Below are 20307 nucleotides of genomic sequence, written 5' to 3'. Positions count from 1 at the left end.
GATAGATTCGACATCCAGATGGTCAGAGCCTGCGACATATTTTTGATGGATCCACATTACTTCAGGATATTTGGACTTACGCAACCGAGAACTTTACAGACACAGAAAACATGTGTCTAATGCAGGTCAGTTACTCAGACTGATTATCCCCATCCAGTATCTCTCTAACAAATTCATGAAGACCCTCCTTCGTCTCTCTCAAGCACACTGATATTATTAAGCCATTTTTTTAAAAATTGATATTTTTTTTTTGCTTTCAAATTCATGAATTCATATTCTCATTACTGTTTAATTCTTAAAGAATATATCTCCCTTACAAGAGTTTATTTGTTTTTAGTTTTTAAATCACAAGCATTTCTTTTGAATTCATGAAAATTTAGTTTCCATTCATAAAGAAACTATTTTCAACCTTCAATGACTCTATTTAATTTTGCCGCACTAAGATGTTCTGTTTTTTTTCTGCTTGAAATGCCATTAGTACTTGAATTTTGTTCACACTTGCCAAACTATAGACATGTAGATTTTCATCTGGGGGGTTATCTCAAAAACAAAACAATCTACAGCGTATATATTATTTCCTAACCTTCAACCTTCTCCATGGTTCTTATTGGTGAATGGTGGAAAGAATGGGTTTTTTTTTCCCTCAATAAACCATAGTTGTTAGAATTCAAAATGTGTGATGTGTTTATGAAAGGAAGAAGCATCAATTCGTTCAATTTTCATATTAATTTGGGTTCATACTGATTTGAGATGATGTTTCTGAATGTTTGTAGATGAAGATTGATAATATGTATTTGAACTGTTCTTGTCTTGGGTATTCTTCTTGCAATGTTTCAGCTGATGTAACTTCTGACCTTTCCCAGGTGTATCTTGATGAGAACTTGTTGAAGGAAAGGACAAAAGACATTCATTTTTACCATTCACCAATATTCACCAATATTGTTAAAATACACCTGAAGAAGATCAAAGCTTACATCAGCTGAAACATTGTGAGAAGAACGCTGAAGATGAGAACAGTAGTCCGAACAATTGAATAACATATATTGAATTCAGAAACATTAAATCCACAGATTATTCCAGAAGTAAAGAGGGTTATTACCGATCAAATTGATCATATCCAGGTGTGCTTGTAATGCAGAGTTGCTCATTTGTGTAACACTCGCATGATACATTTACGGTTCAACGAAGAGAAGCACATCTTTTCTCACAACACAAACTTGTGCACATTAAACAACATTGACCTTATTCATTACTAAAATGACCATTTGGGAACTCCAAGTGCTGTATGTGCTCTCTGCTTATCTCAGCATTGTTTCTACCCATGCTGGACTTCTCCTTGTGTGGTTAGGGATTGTGCAATCTTTGCCTCACAATTACATGCGCAACCACCCTGACAGGAGATATCCATTGATTGACACTTTTTCATGTATTTCGTTCTCTGGTTTCACTCTGGTTTCATCGTCTAGGTAAAGCAAAAATAAAAATGAAGACCAGATCATGTACGTACATAAACAGTAAGAGCCCCCCCCCAATAAAACTTGATTTATTTACCTCTTGATTGCTCACTAGCAATAACGTACATGTGCACAATTTTTTTTTTTTTTAACTCTCCATTCAGTCTTGAAAGACAATGAATACCCCTGTAAGGGAAGAGAGATCAAAATTTATTCCTTATAAAAGAAAGACTAAAATTAATTTGTTATTAATTTAAAAATTATTGATAAATGGATGGTCTTGATGAAAATTCACTTAGATTCTTACATTGTTGGGCATGTCTGATCTGTCCCAAACATGTGATATGATTTCTATCTAATAATTTGACATCTGACTTTCTAGCGCATTTTGTCTGAGGTGCTAACCTTTGAACCCTCGTCTCATTCATGCCAGCTACAGCTGGATCTATTTCTGTTTACCACCAGGTTGTCTTGACATGTACTTCATGTAACCATTGCCAAAATTCATACTAGTTAACATAATCTCTACTTGTTACCATAGGATCCCTGCATATAACATTTGGAGCATATTGTTGAATGGTAATAAAACAAAAACTGTTGGATATTCATGATTGAAACTTGGTGGGCAAGTCAGGCATAGATTAAAGTTTGTTTGTGTACTTTTAACTCACTGGAAGTATTTTTTTTGTTTTTATTTTTGGAAGAATAATAGCTAAAAGGGAAGACAAACCATAATTAATCCGAAAAGAAAACCAAAAAAAAAAAAAAAAAGAAATTTACTTTTTTGTAATATTCTAAACTGAATGTTATATTTTATTTTTGCATTTTGAAAAAAAAAAAAAAATGATTATTTTGAAATGAAGAATGTCACATTTTAGTTGTAAATTTAAAATATAGTTTATTTTGAAATATTGTTACTAAAATTTTAGCAATTTTAATTCTATAAATGTTCTGTTATTTAATGTTTTCTGGTGTGATATTTCGTTTCTTTATTGAATTTGTTTTGAATTACCAGAAAAATTTGGTTAGAAAACAATCATTAAGTTTGGATTGTCTCCCTTTTCGGTAATATAACTCTTCTGAAAATGAAACCATAAAATACTTCTGACAAGTTAAAGTGCACTTGCGTTGTTTATTTCTACCAAATATAGTTGGATTATAGAAAGCATTGTGAATGTTATTAATGATTTCATGGGTAACATTTTTTATTTTGAATTTCATCAATCAATATTTGAAGGTTGTAATAGGAATCAGCATAGCTTTAACATTGTTTTATAACCCATAGAGTTTATACATTTATCTAATAGAAAAATACCACCGATAGAAAAAACAAGTTTCCTACGATTTTATAATAATTTATAGTTTTTTGACAAACATTTCTCGCTTTCACCATAGCATATAACATGTGTATGATATAAAACAAAATTCATTTCTTTTCTTTTTAGCCATTTCCTCGTCGAGATTTCACGAAAGAAGATGCTGGCAAAACTCTCGATGAATTGGGATTGTGTCCCTCGGTTGGTCTTGTACTAAAAAAGACGGACGGATCTCAACAGGCTTTTGGTAAGGAAATATTTCAGTTTCATTTTGGTGCACATGTTTGATAATATTTCTCTGCCTTCTCACAAAGACAAAATGGTTGGTTTTAGGGGAGTTTCTTTGACATTCTCTCACAGATGAAGATGTTCTCAGGCGATGATAATAAACTAATTGATCCAGCTTCTTGGAGAAAGTACTGCTTAAGAGGAAGGCCTCTTTGGATCAATGTACACTTGATTCTTGTGTCTGGTTAGTGTCTAATTGTAACGGAATCTTGGACATTGTGTTTTAAAAATAATGAAAATAGATTTGAAGTTGGAAAATTGTGTTCACATTCTGCCAAGTCTGTTTAGTCACTTTGTCTTTCACTTTCTTTCTTCTTCCTTTTTTTTACTTTCACCTTCTTCCTTTTTTTTTAGTTTCATTTTCTTTCTTTTTTTTAGTTTCACCTTCTTCCTTTTTTTTACTTTCATTTTTCTTTTTCTTTTTTACTTTCACTTTCTTTCTTTTTCTTTGTTACTTTCACTTTCTTTTTTTACTTTCACTTTCTTCCTTTTTTAGTTTCATTTTCTTTCTTTTTCTTTTTTACTTCACTTTCTTTCTTTTTCTTTCCTTTCACTTTCTTTTTCTTTGTTACTTTCACTTTCTTTTTTTACTTTCACCTTCTTCCTTTTTTTACTTTCATTTTCTTTTTCTTTTTTACTTTCACTTTCTTTCTTTTTCTTTGTTACTTTCACTTTCTTTTTTTACTTTCACTTTCTTCCTTTTTTAGTTTTATTTTCTTTCTTTTTCTTTTTTAGTTTCACTTTCTTTCTTGTTCTTTGGTACTTTCACTTTCTTCTTTTACGTTTACTTTCACTTTCACTTCTTTCTCGTTTACTTTCACTTTCTTTATTTTTTTTTACTTTCATTTTCTTTTTTACTGTCACTTTATTTTACTTTCACTTTCCTCCTTTTTACTTTCACTTTTTTTACTTCGCTTTCACTTTATTACTTTCACTTTCTTTCTTTTTTCTTTTTACTTTTTTTCTTTTTTACTTTACTTTCACTTTCTTTTTTACTTTCACTTTCTTTCTTTTTCTTTTTTTACTTTCACTTTTTCTTTCTTTTTTTACTTTCTTTCTTTTTACTTTCTTTCTTTTTTACTTTCATTTTCCACTATAAATAGTGCAGAAAACTGAACTCTTATGTCTTGTTTGGGTAACTAATCTAAGAGAAAGAAAACATTGAAATGATATGAGTTTTTCTTTACTTATCCTGATCATCTTGAATTTCTTCTTATCACTTTACTCCAAGAATACTAGTTCCATAATTGTTTTATTTGTCTGTTTATTAAATGAGTCAAAAATTGTTCTTCAGGATTTCCTGTTCTGCATGATTTTTACCAAATCCTTTATCCACTATGTTTGCGGTGAAATTCAGTTGTAATTTACACTCTTCCAAAGGTTGAAAGTTCAATTTTTGTGTGGTGATACTAAAAATACAATTGCAAATTACTTAAAACTTCTACACAGTCATGGCTGATGGAACGAGAATATATTAACTAGTGTTGGGACGATTCCTAATTTTTATACGATTCCGATTCCGATTCCAGGAAAATATTGATTAACGATTCCGATACCAAGTACGATTCCGATTCCTAGGGAATTATTGTTTTGAAATATACCAGGTAGTTTTATACTTATGGTCGGTAGTTCCCAAATATGTTCCCTAACTTTGGAAGAGATATTTTATGTCTACACCGTCGTGTTTTGGTTTAAATAAAATTATTATATAATAAACTAAACGGAAAACTTAGCAAAATTTATTTTAGAGAAAATTTATTTTACTTAATTGGAATACAGAAAAAAACTCAAAGAAAATAGAATTTATCCTTCAGAGAAAAAAAACAAATAAAATAGAATTTATATAACAGAAAAAAAACAAGAAAATTAGAGAATAAATACACACGATTCATTATTTTGGTCCTCATAATTAACAGATTTAATGAATTAAATAAAAAAAATATAGCGGAAGAAAGAAAATATATACTAATTAAATATAAAAAAGATAAATATTTAATTTAATAATTTATAAATGAACGTGTGTAATGAAAAAAAAACAATATACCATGTGACATGGCGCCATAGATACAAAATAACCTTTCCAAAGTTAACGACCATATATGAGAAATACCATTAATCGAAAGTTTCTGTGTTTTATACCAAAAGGTAGGTATAGCGAAAAGATACAATTAAAGGAATTTTAAAAACGATTTTTTGTTTGGCTATTGATAGTTGTATTTGTGACGGCAGTTCTTTAGACCTCCATAATTCACAAGGAGTAGTTAACACCTATTATTTTTTCTTACTTTTTCATTGCTTTTACACGTTGTTTCTAACGTGAAGAATAAGTTTAGCCAAACTAATTTTGAAATAGGGTATATCAAAGGAACACATATAAAAATGATACCACTATAAAAAACAAATGAAATACTAGATAAAATTGAGCAAACATAATTACCAAAATTACAGAAAAAGATTAAAAAAAAAAAATGGTGAAGTTTGTTGAGTGAAATGAATTATTGAAAGAAAATTAATTGAACTAATAGAAATGTTAAATAAAAAAATGTCACATTTCAATATTTTTTTAATAATTAAATTCTCAGGGTTGTCGAAATTAAAAATTAAGTGATTTTTTTATTAGACTTCTTTCGAAGCTTGTTACCTTGAAAAATACATTTAAAACCCTGTTTTTTTAAAATAAATTGAAAAATAAACGCAATAAAAAAAATTTAATTGATAATTGAAACTTTAAAAACATATTAAACATTGAAAAATTACTTATCTCACAAATTAACGTCCAATAAAGTAGATCCAGTCTTCATACAAGAATTTGGTTATAATAAATATATCTTTCCCAAACTTAAAAATTAAATCTTTTTTTTTTTTTTTTTTTTTTTTTTTTGGAGAGAGAGAGTGCTTTAAAATCGTAGTGCCTTTCAAAGACGGTTATCATAATTTATTATCATCATTTAATTTCCTTTTTTTCCTCCCCCCCACACCTTTCCACGTGGTTCAGTAGTTAACCAGTGCTCCTCTTGCTGTCAGTCAGCTATCTTTACCTAAGTTTTAATTTCTAGTTAAAAGAATTTTTCATGAATAGAATCAGCATTTTTAAAAATTATTTTTTTAGTTGTATATATTGTATTTACTCTTTGAAGTAAAGGAGGGTTAAAAAAATTTGTGACACCTAGATGGTGACGTAGGCAAAAAAAAAAAAAAAAAAGACACTGCGATTTCGACCCTCACTAATAAAACTACTCTGAGTGACTAGTTGGTAATTTTTTGTTCCTTTTCTTTTTTATTTTGCTCCTCCAATTTATTTGGATGCTTCATAGTTAAATGTTTTAACATGTTGGTTGTGGTCATGTTAGATAGGTTTATTCCTCGCGATATTTTAATTTGACAGACTTTGCAAATGGCTTTCAACTCATCATCTTCATCAACTTCAAAAAGTTTTCATGGAAGACTTTTTTTGGATTTTGGCGTTGTGTGTTCTATCCCAACCATTATCAATGGACCAGAGGTCATCTCGTCAGCGTCAGACAGGGCCAAACTATTTGCAAAGAACTTTGCAGCTAATTCTACCCTATGCGACGAAGGCCATCAACTCCCCATATTTCCTCCTACAACACAGAACAAGCTAGGTAACATACAAATATCCGTGCATGAGGTCGCCAAGCTAATCAAGAACCTAGATTCTAGTAAGGCAACTGGCCCTCATGGCATCCCAATTATAGTGGTAAAAAAGCTTCAACCAGAACTTGCTCCCATACTTACGAAACTGTTTAAGCACTGCCTTAAGGAGAAGTGCTTTCCGACCCCCTGGAAGACCTCATCAGTTTGCCCTGTATTTAAGAATTCAGGTGATAAGTCCTCTCCCTCTCAGTACAGACCAATAAGTCTCCTGTGTGTTATGAGTAAGTTGCTGGAATCCATATTAAATAGAGAAATAGTCAACCACCTCAGCAGGAATAACCTTCTTAGTGACACACAATATGGTTTCTGCTCTGCAAGATCTACCGCAGATGTGCTGACGGTTATATCCCACAGGATTAGTGAATCTCTTGACAAAGGCTTCCTTTCTAGGGCAATAGCTCTTGACATATCAAAGGCCTTCGACAAGGTATGGCATAAGGGTCTACTTCACAAGATTTCCAGCTACGGTATAACTGGAAATGTTTTCTCAATCATTAAATCATTTCTCTCCGATAGGCTCATAAGAGTAGTGGTAGATGGACAAAAATCGGAGGCCTGCAATATAAATGCTGGAGTCCCTCAGGGGTCAATCCTGGGCCCAACTCTCTTCCTGATCTACATCAATGACCTCCCTAAACACATACTTAAATCATTCGTTGACATCTATGCTGATGACACGACCATCTACGGCAACACATCAAAGGCTGTAAATGACAAAGTTATCTCGGATTCTCTCTCTAATCTCGAGCGCGTGGTTCAGTGGGGGAAGATGTGGCTGGTTACCTTTAATGCATCTAAAACCAAACTCCTATCCTTACATCATCAACGCTCTGATCCCCAGCTGGCATCAATTGTGATGGATGGCTCTCGTCTGGGTGAGGCCCCGTGTTTTGACAAGCTTCTGGGTTTGACCTTTACTCCTGATCTGAAATGGAACACGTACATCAAGTCTGTTGCCAAGGTCGCTGGAAAGATGGTGGGATCCTTCTACCGCTCCAGAAGATATCTCACTACTGATGCAATTCTCTATCTATATAAAAGCCTAGTATGTCCAAGGATGGAATACTGTTGCCATATCTGGGCAGGAGCTGCCAAAAACAGCCTATCATGCCTTGACAGAGTACAAAATAGTCTTCGTGGTTTAGTGGGGGATGCTCTTTTCTCTACCCTGCAACCTCTCTCCCACAGAAGAGACGTTGCGAGCCTATCCTTGTTTTATCATTATTTTCATGGCAGGTGCTCGTCTGAACTCCAATCCCAGGTCCCCCCTCGCCAATCTTTCACGAAAAACACCCGTCTAGCTGAATCCACTGTGAAAAATTTCCCCCACTCTATATCTGTGCCTAAATCAAAACGCGGATTCCATGAACAAAGCTTCTTTCTTAGAACTGCACACCTGTGGAACTCTGTTCCGTCTGCCTGCTTCCCTCCGGACTACAACTTGGATGTCTTCAAGTCCAATGTTAACAAATTCCTAATGAACTGCCCCCCTAATTAAACACTTCATCAAATCTCCACACTAACGTAATGTACTTGCAATAACCCTTATCCCTGAGTGGCTTCCGGGCCTTGATAAGTGGTGATCACTGTGTAAAAAAAAAGAAAAAAAAAATCCGCTGAAAAAGACGAAAAGAAAAAAATATAAAGGGGTGGGGCGGTAAATTGTACCAACCGGTAGTTAACAAAAAAAACTTATAGAATTTAATTTTTGAAACCAATGTATAAAAGTTTACATAATGAAATGCAAATATGCATTTTCGTTTGAATTTTTTTTTTGGTTGACTGTGTTCAATTCACACATGGTTGATGTGGTTCAATATTGCTAAACTATAAGTCTTAAGTAAAATTCTATTTATAAATACTTTTTAAAATGAAATTATTTAATTAATCATAAATATTATTTAGACATAAAAATTAATTGATTACAAAACCTTTTAAAAATATATATATGAATTTCTTTTTTGTTCGGCAAAAAACTGCGCAAAACACTTTTAATTTTCAATTCAAAATTCTAGAAAAAAGATTATATTATTCTGCTTTTAATATAATCAAATTCAGGGTTTTATCTTTCTGGAGAAAAAATTAAAAAAATGGATTTTATTTCAATGAAATTAAAAAAAAAAAAAAACTTGACTGAATTGAATTAATTACCCTTGAATTAATGAAGGGGTTATTTAATAACTTTAGGTTTGGAAGAGATAGGTATGGGGTCGATTTTTTTGAAACTTCAAAAGAAGCGACAACTGTCAAAACTTTGCGAAATAATACAACGTGATCAATTTCATTTTAGAGATATTTCTTTCAAAAGCCTTCTTTTAAAAAAAGAAAAAAAAGTACATTGTTCTATTAAACCGTTTACTGTTTAAATAATTTGACTTTGCTCGTTTTATTTTAAGAAAATATAAGTTGAAAAAGCATTTTCATTCAGTATTAGAAGATTTGTCAGTAAAAAAAAAACAATCACCAAAAAGATAAGCGTTTTTTTATTTTTACTCGTAATGTAGAGCCCTGCATACTTCTTTTCAAGTTAACTCTTTTGTAGTTTTGATTACAATAGATCTGAATGAATGAACCTTGTAAGGGAGGGGCAGGGGCACTAAGCATTGCCCTGTTAATAATGAAGTTCTTTGGTTTCTTTTTATAACATGCTACATTTCTCTCTTGCGGTTAGAAATATCAAGAAATTTTTTTCTTTTTTTCAACATCAGACTAAAAGAATCGTAATGAAGGAATCGGAAAATTAAGGTATTTTTTAACGATGCGATTCCGATTCCGATACCTCCCAAAATACACGATTCTTACGATTAACGATTCCGATTCCGATTAATCGTCCCACTAATATTAACCCTATGGATTCCGTTCTGTTCGAAATTTCCTGTTGATTCTCAAGTTCTACAGAAAAATTCTTGAGTTTGACAAATTTGGAGGCGGTCAGACTTTACACCGACCATAATGTGAAAATAACACTCAGGATTGGAACAGTAGTCTGAATAATCCAAACATATGCATTATAAATCCTCATCTAAAAAATTCAGAAACAAGAATATATTATTTGGTTAATTTTATTAAACTTCAAAATTATTTCTGTAGTGAATTTTCAGTCCATCAAAAAGATTGTAGGTATTAGTTTTGTTATATATATTTGGGAATTTCTTTTTGAATGAATTGATTGATTATGGAATTGAATCAATAGAACTATTTCTATGTAGTCATCAAATTGCATTTGCGTTATTGGTTTGTGTTGTGATTGAATAAAAGTTTACTCATCGAAATGGCTCATAAAATTACACTCGAGGAACATAGTTCTAATCAAACTAAATCTGTACTGTTGAGAACTTTAAATACAAGAAGTGAGATTTTTGGTTTTTACTCTTTTCTCTCAAACAAGGCATATCAGCACTTGGAATGTAAGGGGCTACTATTTGGGATTGTGTCAAACGCGACTGGAGAGTTGAGCAACAAGATGCCTGTTCACATTACATTTAAAACTATGCACTTTAGTACAGTCAGTAAAACAGGAAACATTGAGGGAATTCCAAAGTCCAAGCAAAAATATAATAAAAGGCTTTCTGGCATCTAGGAATGTCAACCGTGAAGGGGTGAGATTTTGCTGCTTGTCGGGTTAGTGTAGAGTATGTACAGCGAAAGGGCACAAGTGCTAAGAGTTCATCAGCGTACAATTCACTAAAGTACTTGTAAAAAAGACACAGGGACAAACATTGTGGCGATAGGACAGAGGTTGAAGCTTGACAGACAATGCAAGACCTATTAGATTGGAGACTTTTTTTTTTTTACCCTGTCTAAGAGTGAGACTAGCGTTAGATGCACGAGCCTAGATGTGGCGACAGTGCTCCATGCATGGGCGATTTGTGGCTTTGTAAAGATATAAAGTGCTCTCTGGTGTGAGTAATTTTCTAGTAGGTTAGGAGGAGCTCACTTTTTTGCAGCAGCCTTGGCAATAGCCTTAATGTATTTGTTTCAATTCATGTTGCCTGTGATTTTTAGGCTGATGAGTTTGAAAGGTGGTTTCTCTCAGGTAGTGTTAGTTGGCATGGCAATCGTTAGTTGAAAATGTTTTGTTTATTGTTGTTTAAAGAAGGAAGCTTAGCATGGATTGCTATAACGGTTTCCATTGGCGGATATCATGTATCTATATAACATAGCATTCGTCTTTTTTTATCAAACTATTTAGTTTGCAGTGTTTGTGCTATGCATAACACAATGCTATTTTCTAGTTGTAGGCATTTTTTCTTTGGAAAAATGCATGGGTTGCTGGTGGATGGATCTGATGATTTTAAAACCCAAAATCTGCAGTGAAACCAATTCAATACTATTGACCAGTCACAAAGCATCTACTAGGGTGTATTTTATGGTTAACATTATGGCTGTTGTAGTTTTAGGTTTTCCAATCACATGAAAATTCAACGTGTTTTGAAAATCATTTTGATATTTAGTTTTTAGCTGAAAATGAAAAAAACATTTTTAATTTCATTTCATGATTATTTTCCGCTTATTATTTTCCCAGGTAGAAGTTAACCGATTGCAGTTTCGTCACTGTTTACCTGACGCCACCTCTTCCAGTTGACGTTTGGCCTTTTCCACTTGAAACTTTTGCGTTCTCATAAACCTGGCCAATACCGTATTATATTTTGTCAGAAATTGCTTCTCTCTCTTTTTTTTTTTCCACTTATGACAATTTTAAATGTTTTACAGATTTTAGAAATTACATCCGATTTCCTTGTCTGATTTTGGCAGCTAAAACAACCTTTATCACTGATTAGTCCTCCCTGCTATTTTTTCTTTTTTTCTTCTTTTTTTTCTTTTTTTTCTCTTTTTTTGTTTTTTCTTTTTTTTTCTTCTTTTTTTCTTTTTCCTTTTTTCTTTCCTTTCTTTTTTCTTTTTTTCTTTCTTTCCTTTTTTCTTTCTTTCCTTTTTTCTTTCTTTTCTTTTTTCTTTCTTTTCTTTTTTCTTTTTTTCTTTTCTTTTTGTTTTCTTGTTTTTTTTAATATTAATCTCAAACAAAGTGATATTTTCACAGGAACGCTGGAACACGGGTCCTCATAGTATATTTAATAGTTAAAAAACTGAAATAAATGATTTTAAAGCATTTTATAAAGTGTGGGATAAAAGATGAAATCCAAATCATAAACTCCCTTGTCCCCCCAAACTTCCTTTCCATAACCCTAACTCCTTATAGATGCTCAATATTGCACAGGATACACCAAAATGGCACCTATGAAATCATTAACAAAATGCACAATCCTTTCTGCAATTCAACCACATTTATTGCAAATAAAATGCTGTCTATGCCTGACTGGTGCACACAGTTTCAGTCACAAATGTCCAACAGTTTTTTTTATCACCATTCAATGATAGAAGTTGCTTATGCTGTACAATAGCATTTCAAACAAATACATTTCAGGTGAAAACATTATTACATCAGTTCGTGTCATTTCGAAATTAGTATAAACTCTAAAAATTACAAAAAATAATTTCTGTAAAAGATGTGTGAGAGGTATTTTTAATAAAAAATCATAGACACCAGCAGTTGAGCATTTTCTATTTTTCAATGGATAATTTCAAGGATAGCAAGGGAGATAAGTTCATTTGTTAAACCAAATTGATCGCATGACTCTGCCACACTAAAACATATGATAAAACTCGATAATTCGATAAATTTTATTTTTTACTTGTAACTATTTTTTTATTCGATTATTTTTTAAATTTTTTACTAATTTCGACATAACATAAGTATTTAATATTGTTTTTACTTGAAATGCATATGTTTGAAGTTCAATTATAACTGCACAAGCACCAGATATGATGCGCAAAAATGTCAATTTTGTTGGAATAATAATGATTTCTGCCGTGATTGTCCTATTCAGTTTATGAGAGGTGTGGCATTGTTTTGATGGACATTTTTGTGTCAAGATAACCCCACGACAATGAAATGAACACCAAAGTGTCCTTTCGTATTCTTGAACATTAATAAAACAAGGATTGTTGGACATTCATAAGGGAAACTTAGTGGACAAGCCCAGATTAAAATTTAGTTTTTACCAAATATGGTCAGATGCCAGTAAAGATTGTAAATTTTTTTTGATGATTCCTTTGGTGGTATTTATTTGCGGGTCATCCTGTGTATCACTTTATATACTTTAAGATTGTACCTCTGTAAAACAAACAAAAAAATAAATAAAAATTAGGATTTACATCTTCTGTTGGTTCCTTGTTTCTATGATCCTTTTAAATTGACATCAAATTCTTCTTTTTGAATAAAAGACGGTTTTACTATTTATATACAATAAATTAAGGTATGACAAATGTCTCCTATTAATTCTCTATTCATGGGATATTTATGTTTGACAAATGGTTCCTTATACTGTTTTAGACTTGAGAGAGATATTAAAAAAAATATATATGAGTTAATCATAAAAAGAAAAAAGTTTCCTTATGTTAAGAAAAAAAAAATGTTTACTTTTTTAAAATTGTAAATGTTTTTTATATAAAGTTTTTTTTTTGTTTGTTTTTGATAGTCAATGTTTGCAAAAAAATGATAACGAAAATAAATATATCAGCAAATTATTTTTAATTCCTCTAAATCTTGGCCTGTCAGTCTGAACAAAAAAAACTTAATCATTTTTTTACAAAGATTTTTGCGTACCCCTCACCCCCCAACAAAATAGCATGTTAGTTCATCTCAATCAAAATCGGTTGCTTTTTGTTCTTGACACAAAAATCTCAATTTGCTCAAATGACGTGCTTAAATATCACATGACTAAAGAATTTGCAGAAGCCATTTGTTGTGCCTTAATTTGTCGTATGTAAATATTAAAACTGGACGAAAAGTAATAATCAAAATCGTCTCAAACCGATACATTTCGTTGATTCTTTAAATGTAAGAAACTAGTTTTTCAATAAGTAAAATAAGGTACTTTTTTTACAGAGATATTTCCTCTGTAATTTTTGGGCATTGTAAAAATATTGTTTTCTTGGCAATATCTTATTAAATATACTAAATCCAAATTTTATTTTCATTAAAAAAAAAAAAATGAATGTGTATGTGTATCATCATTGCGGAAAATAAATCATGGTACCAGATTTATTTTGGTAGCTTTACCGAATTATAATTACCATTTGATGTTTGTTGGAAATTTGAAAATTTACTTTCATTCACAAACCATGATGACTAAACCTTGAAACAAAAATCCAAAGAAGATGTCTGCTACGTTGAACACACGTTTAAAGAAATAATCACCTCCGATATACACACCACGTCAATTTAACATGTTGGCATGTGTTGGCTTTATAGCTAACATATAAAATTATTTCGCTGGATTTTCAAAAATCCAAATGAGCTGAAAAATAAAATCAATTTTCATTTGTTATTGTCGTACTGTGCTATTGGTAAGATAACATTTTTTTGCTCCAATTCAGGCAAAACATTGCTTTTTCATTAATAACTAATTTTCTATCTCATCATTTTTTGCAATATTTGGATATGTTAATTGCTGTGACATGACAATTAAGTAGATAACATCGGTTTTACTTGAAATTCGATATGTCGATTTTTGAATTTTACTTTACAAAGAAGCACCAAAAATTTAGTCTGGCCTTAATCATATAAACCTGTTCTTATAAATAAAAATCAACACAAGGGAGATAACTTAGTTTGAATAGCAGAATATAATAAATATTATGTTTGAATTTTTGAGATGAGGATTGATTATTTGGATTATTCTGACTACTGTTCTCATCTTGTGTTATTAATTATAAACAGACACAATTTATATATATATATATATATATATATACATATATATATATATATATATATATATATATATATATATACATATATATATATACATATATATATGTATGTATGTATGTATGTATATATGCATAGTAATAAGTAGTGATCTATAGTGATAAATACTTAGTGTACATCTAAGAATAAGAATGGGTCTAAGAATCCCAAAATTCTTACTAGAAGTGTATGCAAGGACCCATGGCATAGTGAATAAAGTATTTGATAAAATTCAGTTGTAAGTGACACTCTTTTTGAGGTTAACAGTTTAATCATCATTGCAAATTTATTTGGACTTCTACTTGGTCGTGTATGACTGAATGAAAGCATGCTAGCTCCATGAATTAAATAAAGGTTTCCGTTTGAAATCCTGTGCATGCTCCCGAGTTCTAAAGAAAGATTGCCAAGTTCGACATGGTACACCTAAAGAAGTTAAGAGGTTACATTAGTCAAACGTTGTGAAAATAATACTCAGTATGAGAACAGTAGTTCAAATAATACGAATTATCAATCAAAATGAATAAGTATTTCTATCTCAAGTTAAAAAACGCAAAACACAATCTTTTTTTCTTTATGTAGAATTGGATTTAAAATCACTGTATACTTTTTGCAATCTCTAAATATAAAAGCGAAAATGTATGTATGTGTGTTCGCTTTTTCTGTATGTCTACAAAAGACTTCTTTCAGAGAAGCGGTCGGTCGGTTCACAACTTTTTAAAACTTTTTATATCACATATAAATCGTAATAACTCACAGTTAACAACGAAGCTCGCCTGTCTATTTTATTTGCTCGATTTCGGGAAGATAAATATTCAATATTTGTGGCTCGCCGCATGTGGGTTAGTCTTTTTCCTATAACATCTTGGGGGGAAAAAAAAGCGTTCAGCAGTAAATGAAATCCCGCAGTCAAACTTGACCTCATTAACTCATTAAAACGAGCACCTGCTAAATCCAAGTGATTAAATAAATTCAAACGTGTTTCCGTAAGCATGTCACGGTGGGGCAATGGTTAATGTCGCACGTTTTTTTTTCACAACTTTGCCTCAACGGTTCGGGTTCGATCCTCATACTTACTTTTTTTTTTTAACCCCCCCCTCCCACACACCTTCAAACACCCGGCCAACGCCGGGTACCCCTCGCTAGTTAATGATAAAACTCAATTTTGTTGATGTATATCCAAAATGTTAAATGTAGATGTATTATTTTTATATCTGTTAAGTGAATAACATATAGTATCTCCCTCTCAGACAGGATGCAAAAAGAGTCTCTTCACTGCAACCTCATCCCATTTCACCAGTACTTCCACAGAATGTACTCTAACAAACTTATTTAAGCTTACTGCATATTTATATCTCTGAAGAAACAGAATTGCAGCAAAATCCTGCCCCTTCACTGTAGAAGTCTGAAAATACTGAAAAACTTTCCACTCTAATAACTTTCCTCGGACTGCTTAGCTTTTGGAATTCTCCTCTCATAGAGTATTGTTTCCTGATTGTACCAACATGCAGTTATTTATATGTGATATGAACCAACATTTTGTTTCACAATTCTCCACGTAGGATACTCTTTATAAATCTGGCCCTTAATCAGAGTATCTACTTACATCTCAGTGGCCAAACGCTTTGTTTGGGATGAGTAAAAATTAAAAAAGAAAATGAATAAATAAAATTATGACAAAATATTTTTACCAATCTATGAGTAAGTAATAAATATACACAAATGAAAACAAAATAAAATCCTTATTTTTTTTGTTGTTAAAGAAAATGCTGGATTATCTCCCTTTAAAGAAAACGTTGGATTATTTCCCTTTGCAAACCATGACATCTTTAATGCTATTGCTTTAATTATGATGATAAAATACTTTTCTGATCTCACACACTCTGTAATCTTTAAAGGGCAATTTCTAACAAACTGAGCTTGTTTGGAGTCAGGCCTTAAATGAAAGATGGATAAACTTTCAGTGAGTTCTAATAACCAGTTGAATACATGCACATACTTCTTTATAATAAAATGTTTGTATTTTTTCTTTCTCTTAATTTTCGTTTTCTTCTTTTTTTTTTTTGCGTGTGTATCACTTTTGCTGTTTTTGTTTTTCCCTCCCTGGTTAAAAAAACAAAAAAAAACAAATGAAAAATGAAAGAGCTAATTTTGTAATATCCCTTTTGATTAACTCTTCAGAAATAAAAATAAACAAAAAAAAGATCTTTTAATAAATTTTATATTATTTGGATTATTTTTCTCACCTTAGTTGTTATTTTCACATTTTGGCCAGTATAATCTTTGACTTACTGCAGGTGTATTTTTTTTTTTCGAAAAGATTTGTGAATCTATACAGAATTTCAAACTAAATCCTCTAGTTAATATGTAGGTGTAGATTGTTCTTGTTTCCTTAGTCATGCTTGGGTAGAAGTGCTATGTAATTTTTCTCTTATTTTTAGTTATTTTATTTATCTCCTTTCCAGGATGTTTGACACGAGGTCAAATGTGGGTTTGATAAAAGTGTTTCTATGACATGAAATGAATTCAAACGAGGCACACCCAAGTTTCCAATCTGTGGCATTAATCATTTAACTATCATGATACATCACTCAACCAACTAATTCTTATTCATTTATTGATTTGTGGCCTATTATCCTCATCTTCATAGTTGTTGCTTCATGATGTTTCGGCCAACTATTCCTCTGGCCTTCGTCAGGTGGTTAACCACAACAGGATACGAATGATAGAGCTCTTAAGTGTATCCTCAGTAATTACTGCTTTCCGTAGTTGTCTCACCCCATTTTGGCTAAATAATTCTCTGGCTGGCTTTGGGTAGGACTGAATTTGCTATCTTCAGACAATGCTCACCTGGAACTGTAGAGATTCAACGTGTCTATCCACTGTGCCACGGGTCTCGAAGGGCAATCAAGTTTGGATTTTATGGTTTTATAAATCCAAATTTCGTTCTTATCTGGTCTTCCATTGTCGGGTCCGTACTAAATAGTATTATATATTTTTTATTATTGGAATCCCTTAAGATGAGTAATTTGTGTATTTATTTGTGGACTATAATCATAGCTTTTTATCTCAGAATGAAGTGTAGTATTGTTTTTAATACTACACTTCATTTTTTTGCCTTCTGTCAGTGAATAAGAAATCATTCTAGATAGAGGTAATGTTAATTTTTTTTCCTAATTGACAGTGCTCTTTTTGATGAGCTTGATTTTCCTTACATTAAAAACTGAGCATATGTCTAACTAACAACGTCAGGTAAGTGTTTATGTAGAACAGACTGGGTTTGAATTTGGTACATGCAAGGTTTCATGTTGTGTCATTTACCACTTAACCACCATCACCTCCCCCTCCATACACATACACACACCCACTGTTGGATATGAAGATGTGGCTATGGGCATCTTTTTTTTTTGCCCATTGACAGAGAGAGAGAGAGAGAGAGAGAGAGAGAGAGAGAGACAGTAGTTGTAGGGGGTTGGTTGGTGTGTGGTATGACGATGGAGAGATGTCAAAGATGTCAGTCTTCTTTCTTTCTGTTATTTATGTTATCTCTTATATAGACATCAATCGATATTCCTGTCAATGTAAATATTAAGATATTACATTCTTTTTTTCCATTTTGCATTGCGCAATTCATAAATTCCCGACCTGGAATGTTAACAGTTCTTTGCTTTTGTGATAATTACAGTTCTGGTCATTTTTATGGGACACAAGGATATAGATCAAAATCCATCTGGAATGGGCATGTGTGCACCTCTGATTTCAAATTTGCGATGCCATATCCAACAACATCTGTAGTGAGGATTGAAGCTTTAATCTTCAAATCGTCACTTAGAACTGATTATAACTCAACACCTTTATCCATTGCACCATAGGTCCATGTAGATTCCTGATTTCTAAAAGATGCATTTAAAGATGGCTGGAGGTTATATTGGCTAGAACATTGTTCAAATTCCAACCAAAATGAGAAAAATATTCCGATAATCCTAGTCATTACTTATCACTGCTCATTGGTTAAAATTCCGAAACTTTGCCAATTTTTGATTCTTTGTAAAATCATTTTTTTCTTATCTTGAATTATTATTTTCATCAAACTAATTTTGTTTGTTGAAGAACTGAGAAATCGTTAAAAAATGATTTACCGATATAAATCAAATATTCAAATGATTATTAACTTTCCAACTGTTGAAAGTAAATTTTGTGTCTTTCTGACCATGCCTACAACCTAGATATTCACTTAAGATGTAGGTCGATGTAAAAGGCTGGATCTTTCTTCCCTTGCCGTGGATTCATGTAAGTTCCATTGTCTAATAGTAGTAGTAGTAGACCTCCATTGACCAGGGTCAACCATGGGTGATGCATTCTTTGGATGCTAGCCTGGGTATGGTGATACATGAAGATAGGCTGTTGCTCACATAGCACATATTCTCATCTTCAAATTGCTAATCGATATGAAGTGGTAGATAATACTGAATTGCCTCCAGGACTCCACTCTGAATTTTTTCCTCGAGGTTAACTCCCGAAGCCTTTTCCATCATGTGGGTATTCCACAAGGGAGGATAGATTTAAATTGAAATTGTGGTTTACCTTCTCCTATATAGCCTTCCAGAGCTGATGAGGTCTACTTACGTGAATTGTCAAACAACTGATTTAGAAAACACCTACAAAATTGTCAATCTCGTCGACAACAACACATAGCAAATTTTTGATCTACGCACATTTCTCAGCTGCACTACAACTTATCAAATGTGTACGTACACGTGCATGAATGTATAGCAGAGATGGGTGGGGCTTCAGGTGCAGTTCGGGTGAATTTCTGGAAACACAAGCGTTTTAAAGGATGCAGTGTCTCGACAGACAGTAACACAGGGTGTTTGTTTCTCAGCAAGTCTGAGTGTGAAAAATGTGTTTGAAAGTCATGGGAGTTTTGCTGTTTTCTTTGTAAGCATGTCGACATGCGTTAGACCATGGAGATGAAAAAAATGTTGCTCCAGGTAATTGTTTAGTGAGTACGTCAATAATTTTATCGTGTGTAAACCTTAGTTGTACAACAAGTCTCGGAGAAGAGAAACTCTGAAATAAAATTTCGATTGGGGATTGTGTAATGCTTGCTACACTAGATTTCTATCTGAAGCACAATTTTTGCGGATATATGTTGTGTTTTATGACTAAGAACGCCTTGATATATAACTAGAATATTTCTAAATAAATATTAACCATTATTTTTATACCTACAGACATAGTGTTTCATGTTTTCACAATCATTAGTGTAAGAAGTGATAATTACTGCTGGTCAGGAGATTCAAATCCAGTTACAAAGTCACCCTTGACTTTTTAGGCTAGAATTCTACCTCAAGACCACCAGCAATTAATATAAGAATTGAGTGAAATTAAGTGCCTATAAATACCAATGGCCATACATAGTAGACGGTCTGATAGTATTCAATGACTGAAAGTTGGAATATTGCATTTGTGCTAAAGTGGACCGCCTTTCCTTAATTTCTTAAAGAGAGCTCAACTTTAACTTAAGGGAGTTATATATATATATATATATATATATATATATATATAAATATGATGAAAATAATGGAAATAGTATTCCGACAAAATAGAGAAAATAAAAAAGGAACAAACCGTATTATGTGTTCACCAACGTTTCGTCTTTATTTCGAGACTTCACCCAGAGGAAGTCTCGAAATAAAGACGAAATGTTGGTGAACACATAATACGGTTTGTTCCTTTTTATTTTCTATATATATATATATATATA

General features: G+C 32.1%; 1 protein-coding gene across 2 annotated transcripts in view; it reads left to right on the top strand.

Annotated features, from left to right (window-relative positions):
• Positions 1-20307, top strand: part of LOC145291153 (uncharacterized) — a 318145-nt gene that overhangs the window by 143505 nt on the left and 154333 nt on the right. For both annotated transcript variants that reach the window (XM_080136682.1, XM_080136681.1), the window contains exons 6-7: positions 6-125; positions 2900-3017. In XM_080136682.1, the coding sequence (XP_079992808.1) occupies positions 6-125; positions 2900-3017 (238 nt within the window). The remainder of the gene's footprint in view (positions 1-5; positions 126-2899; positions 3018-20307) is intronic.

This window comes from Euprymna scolopes, chromosome 12 (assembly GCF_053919585.1).
Source record: "Euprymna scolopes isolate OS-2025 chromosome 12, ASM5391958v1, whole genome shotgun sequence".
In the NCBI taxonomy this organism is placed as follows: domain Eukaryota; kingdom Metazoa; phylum Mollusca; class Cephalopoda; order Sepiida; family Sepiolidae; genus Euprymna; species Euprymna scolopes.
Note: the sequence above shows the minus strand (reverse complement) of the source record. Positions and strands in the feature narration are given on the sequence as shown.